This window comes from Oryzias melastigma, linkage group LG5 (genome assembly GCF_002922805.2).
Source record: "Oryzias melastigma strain HK-1 linkage group LG5, ASM292280v2, whole genome shotgun sequence".
NCBI lineage: Eukaryota > Metazoa > Chordata > Actinopteri > Beloniformes > Adrianichthyidae > Oryzias > Oryzias melastigma.
The window spans coordinates 21,565,482-21,571,481 of record NC_050516.1 but is presented as its reverse complement, the minus strand read 5'-3'; the positions used below and the strand labels follow the sequence as shown (position 1 = coordinate 21,571,481).

The 6,000-nt window shown below is 42.2% G+C and overlaps 1 protein-coding gene across 2 annotated transcripts in view; it reads right to left on the bottom strand.

Moving 5' to 3' along the window:
* The window catches only part of slc12a5a (solute carrier family 12 member 5a), a gene marked incomplete in the record, with an annotated part of 148,271 nt that overhangs the window by 4,379 nt on the left and 137,892 nt on the right, over window positions 1-6,000 (bottom strand). For both annotated transcript variants that reach the window (XM_036211983.1, XM_036211984.1), the window contains 8 exon segments: window positions 1-106; window positions 1,661-1,794; window positions 1,935-1,949; window positions 2,106-2,299; window positions 3,270-3,395; window positions 3,698-3,805; window positions 4,425-4,556; window positions 5,692-5,861. In XM_036211983.1, the coding sequence (XP_036067876.1) occupies window positions 15-106; window positions 1,661-1,794; window positions 1,935-1,949; window positions 2,106-2,299; window positions 3,270-3,395; window positions 3,698-3,805; window positions 4,425-4,556; window positions 5,692-5,861 (971 nt within the window).

Below are 6,000 nucleotides of genomic sequence, written 5' to 3'. Positions count from 1 at the left end.
GGGGGGCTGCTCTTTCAGGAGTAAATGGTGATGACCTCGCGGCCGCCCCCGCGGACCAGCAGGACCCGGTTCAGGCCCTCAGTGAGAACCTCCAGGAACTCCATGTCTGAGAGAGGAGAGTTAAAGAGAAGCGGCTTTTCACTCACAACCACCTCCAAGTGCTTTTTAAGTTCAGGGAATTTCATTTCAAATGTGGCTTTTCGGTTGCCATGGCAGCACATTCTAAGAGGACTTCCTGTCGTCGTGACTTTCAAATGTCAGGATTGTTACTGTGTAATCAACTTTCTTTCTGTATTTGTATAAAACTCCGCCGTGAAGGTCATTGTGTGCAGAAGTGTCAACAATGAGCAATAAAGATCCTTACGTTTATTGAAGTACAGCTCATACTCAGAGAATGTAGAGCTTTTATTACCTGGATCATCTCCTCACTGAGGTATTCATCACAGTTTAGAAAGCCTTTAGTCAAATCAAAAACGTCTCCCTTTAATTTTCTATTTAACAACGTATTTGGTTACAGGCCATAAGGGGACAAAAGTGTGTTAAGAGTTCAGAATATTGAAAGGAGGCTCTAATATTTTGGCCTCCTCATTCATTAAACATGTCGAGGACATTTCTGTGTATATTTGAGCTGGAATTTGTTCTTCGCATCTGATCCATCCCCTGGGGGAGTGGTGAGCTGCAGACACAGCTGCGCTTGCGACCCATTTGGTGGTTAAACCCCCCTAATCCAACCCTTTTATGACGAGTGTCAGCAAGTCCCCTTTTTAGTCTTTGGTATGACTTGAACTCATGACCTTCCAGTCTCAGGGCAGACACTCTACCACAAGGCCACTGAGCTGGTATAATCCTGAAAGTGAATCCACTGAGTAACTCTGAGTATTAGCAGCATCCTGGTAACATTAGAAACCCGGTTGCTGAATATTCTACGTTATTATTTTCAGTTTGTGGAAACAGCACAAAAAATCAATTTTTGGATTAAAAACTCCTGGTTTTTGTCTGTTAAATAAAAATTATGTTTATTTTGAAGTCCAAGGCTTTTTTCTTATATTTTTTCTGCAAAAATAAACTTTCAAATAAATAAATAAATATGTTTTTGGTTAGTTTTGCTTGCTTGGCGCGGTGGAGTTGCTTTAAGAAAGAAGTGGATGTTCGTCTGACACGTGACTGAAAAATGTAATGTGGTGGGGAGAATCCAGCAGTTTTTCAAAATATAACTTCCTTTAGAATCTGATTATATATAAAACTGAAAAAACAGGTTGTTTTTTTTTTGTTTTTTTTCTGTGGCCAACTGTTTCATGGACCGGTACCGGCCCGGGGACTAATGATCTAAAGAAGTCCTCCTGGTTAATCAAAACACAACGTCTGAGCCTAAAAGATGCTTCAGATGTATGTGTGAAAGTTAGTTTACATAGGACTAGTTTATCTTGTTAATTATACACTGAAAGATTAAAGAATCATAATTGATGTAAAGACTTTTTTTTCTTGTACTGTGGTGTTTTGAACTTCCGCCTCTATTTTAAAATCTTCTTCTGCTTCTTTTTTGAGACTGGAGAGCTTTTTAGGATCTGAGTGGATCTGACACAAGAGCGACAGTTTTTCACATCACGATTATTTTTCACATTCCTTCCTCTGAACCCGTTTCTGCTCCATCTGAGGATACAGTGCTCGTCTCCCGTCCGGTTCTTGGGGGCCCCCGGCATGTTGAGGAGGACCAGTCTGGCTTCAGAGGACTTTTTCAGGATGACCTCGTTCAGCCGCAGCGCCGTGTGCATGCGCCTCACGTTAGACTGATTCCTGAAGGAAAAAAAAAAAAGACATCAGTTAAATAGAGACTTTTTGAGAAGTATGTGCAAAGATGCTCCTCTAATAGGATCGTGTAGACATTCATGTTCTTCCCGTGTGGGTGAGAAGAGCACGAGGACTTCAGTACTTACAGGTTCTCCCATTCCCTGCAGCATGGTAAAGAGACAAACAGGTCATTTTCAGCACCAAGCTGTTAGCATCTTTAAAACAAACTAAAAATACGATGTTTCACTGAGGCTAAGCTAAAAGTGGAGGTTCACCCTCACAGGAGCTATCGATTCATGATGCTGTGCATCACTCACGGCTTCATGTTGAAGATGTCCTTGATGCCCTCTGGTGTGGCGGCTCCCGGAGGCTTGGCCGGCTCGCCGTCACACTTCTCGGTCCAAGTCATCTGGATCTGCTCCCCGGGGCTCTGGGCCCCCTCTCCAGGAGTCAGCGGGGTGGCCGGGGTGGCAGGGCTGGCCGGGGTGGTGTTGTCGTGGATGAGCTGGACCTGAGCAGGGGGGGAGACAGGGGGAGAGGCCGACTTTGACTACGAGACGAAGGGAGAAGAGGACGGATTCATGTGCATCGTATGGAATGTTGAGAGAGCCACGGTTGAGGTGGAAATGTGGGAATGCACGGAAAACCACAGCGTTTGAGAGAGGGGGAGGGAGGAGAAGTGTGGTTACGCTTGCACATTGCACATTAATCACTATCATTTATACCTTTACGTAGAAATGAACATAGCTGATAAAAGCAAATCTTTGTGTTAGACAGAAATGTTTTTTTGTTCATTTAAACAAGTTTGTTTTTGTCAAACTGGTTGAGTTCAGTGCTAACATAAAAAACAGAAACATATCTGTTGTTTTGGATCATTTAACAACAAATTCTGAAAATGTTCACTTAGTTTTTCCATCCTCAAAGTACTGTGGTACAAATCCGGTATAAATAGTGACTTTTCTCGACTTATGTCAGTGAGCAGAACTTCAGATTCAATTTTTGAACAGAAAGAAAAAAAACACAATCGTTAGTTTTACTTTGAAAACAGGAAGCTTCACTGACACTTCATTTTTGAAGGTTTGCTTACTTCCTTTGAGTTCATAAAATTAAATTTCAACATTTTTCTTTATTTCAGAGCAATAAATACATTGTTTTTTAATGATATTTTTACTATCCTCTATTATTTTTATAAAGATCCCGAATCAGCAATCTTCAATCATCAGAATATTTGTAGGGCTACTCAAATTTTCGGCAGCAGATCACAAGTTTTCAGTTAACTCGGGTCTTAAGAGGTTAAAAAACATCCCTCTGTGTTTATGCTTCAGAAGACCACAAAGGAAATCTAAATTAGCTAAAACGTTAATTCTTGTCCCAAACATGATCTTAGCAGGAAGCATAGGAAACAGTATATTCAACATTTATATTTTCAATTGATATACTCTTTAAATAAACAACTGGACGCGCTCCTCTCTCCATCATACCTCCTCTTCAGGCTTCTCCTCCTTGCTAGTCGCAGCGGGCTCCTCTGTCACACTCAGCTGGGTGGTCACGGCGGCCGGGTTCTTGCGGCGGATTGAGCCTCGGGATGAATCTGTGATGCTCTGGATCTGCGAGGACGCAGATGTAACAGAAAGAATGAATAGAATTGCATTTGCTAACTAGGTAAATCAGCAAAGCGGGTTCTCAAACTGTACGAAGCAAGAAGCCTTTCTGTTGTGGCTGCCGTCAACTCTTTGATCGAGAGGATAAATATGTTCTGCTTTAACAACGGCCGTGCTTTTGTCTGCAGGGGGTTGTTTGCCATGTTGGGTTAAATCAAGCATTCAAAGCCAAGTGGCACTGTCATGTCAGGTCAGCCTCATGAGTGCATTTTTTTTAAACAAAACTTTGCGTCAAAGCGGCTTCTCACCTCTCTTTCTCGCTCGGTCTTGGTCAGGTTGATCTGCTTGAGCATCTGGGACCGCTGCTCCATCACCAGGGTCTTCTCGTAAGTATAGGCTGAGATGTCACTGTCATGCTGACACAAACACGGACCCACAATGACGTTTTAGTTTCATTTCATTTAGCTCTTCATCCTGCAAAGCCATCTGAGCAGCCCTAACACAGATGGGTTCCTGCACCGCAGCTGCTTACTTCATCCAAAAAAAAAAACTAATTTAAAGTGAGGTTTGAGGAACCAAACTAACTTCTGCACAAATTCCCTCTCAAACACATTCAGATGCTGTGGATCCAAGGAAAGTAATTTGGTGAGAAATTAGCACGGCAGAGTTAATTAAGTTCCGGTCTAGTTGCTCGTCTTTCCACGCCTGAGCAGCCATTTCAAACAGGAAAAATCAAAACCTAATTGTGGGCTTCGCTAAGTTCCTGAAACTGGTGGAGTCCAGTCTTTTAAAAAAAGAAATAATAAAAAAATGCCTGGAATTAAACAGTGAATGAAGCCTCCTGCAGCTGGATCCCCACACATTTCCATGTGGTCCCCTTACATCACTTAAGAAGCATCACAGCGGTGCTCTTCTCCCCGCCTGAGGCGGCGCTGGATTTTCAAATGATGTCCACAGCTGAATGTTCTGCCATTAAAATGCTTACAAATGCAGCTTTACGTCCACGATCCTTCCTCTGGCTTTAAGAATACTCACCATTTCCACGACCTCTACCATGGCGTCGATACGGAGGTGATACAGGAATGTGGTCAGGTCCTTCTTCATCTGGATGCTGTTGTCGTCCAACTGGGCAACAGTGAAGATGCGCATCTTGCACTTCCTCCAGACCTGAAGAGAAACAACAATGTTAATGTAGAAAGTGATGAGGACATTAGAAAACACCAGTATAGCGCTAAGCTAACGTTTCCGTTTTCCTCTTTATGGTGGTATTCTTCTTAGCAGCCCACAATCTTCTTTCAAATAACATTAAACTCTTGTTATACATGATGTACCAGAAGAAAAGCAATCAACAGATGAGCTGCTAGTGTTGCTTTTCAAGTCGTCGCACTACAATGATAGCTAACGGTCTGCACCAGGCATGCAGCGTAAAAGCAAACTGCTCAGTGGAAGTGAGGTTTAACTGAGTGGAAACGCTCGCCAGAATTAACTGGACCGTATTGTACTACTCCTTACCAGACTGGACCTTTCACTGGTTTCGCTGGCCGAGTGGAGAGTTGCAGACACAGCTGCACTCTGCAACCATTTGGTAGTTTAACCCTCCAATCCCAGCCCTTAATGCTGAGTGTCAATCAAAAGGCAAATGAGTCCCATTTTTTAAATCTTTGGTAGAACTGAGCCTAGCCTTCCAGTCTCAAGGTGTACACTCCACCACATGGCCACTGAGCTGTTTTTTTGTCATATACTGTACAAGGCCCCTTCAAATAAACAATACTAAATCTATTTTGAACCTAATAATTTTATTAACCCTAGAACACTTTCGATTTAAAGTTCACTTTTGCCGGGTAATTTTTCCTCGATATAATATAACCAAAAAAAAGTTTTTGTCATAAAGAATAGATCAAAAGATGACAATGCATGATAAATTAGAGTAGTTATTTTTTATTTTCAACTATGTTTTATGTAGCAAAATGGAAAATAAAAACATAGGAAGATCCTAAAAACATTCTTGAAAATTACAAAAAAATTAGGAATTTGAGAACAGAAATTCCTAAAAAAAAAAAGTACTGGAGACTTGGCCTTTGGTACTTCAATTCCTGGGACATGTGAGACTTTACCCAGGGACCCATGACACTCAGAAAAATGCAACATATTAAAAATCATTTAAATATTCTTGCTCGGGTGAAAATCACCGGCGATCTCGTTCTAGAGTTAAATAACGTTAAAGTATGGAGGATAAAAGCCTTTGAAAACTTATTTTAATTACACCTTTTTTTTTGTTCTGTGGTGTCTTCTGCCTGGTTACCTTGTGCTGGCGGAGCAGGAAGGGCAGCAGCATCAACATGCCTCCGTCGTGCACGATCCACCACACGTCGATGTGGCCCTCGGTGAAGCGCTCGCTGTTGGACGGGAAGGCCGAGATGTTCTTGGGCACCAGCAGAGCGAGGCGAGCCGTGGTGGTTTCTCTGACCAGCTCTGCAGGGCAGAGAGGCGCACAGATGAGTGAGCAGAGGAACATCCAAAAACCTGCATTTGATCATTATGGATTTAAGGATTCAGACATTAATTAGAAACAGATTTAGCTTTTGTGCATTCACACAGATGTTTTTGAGGT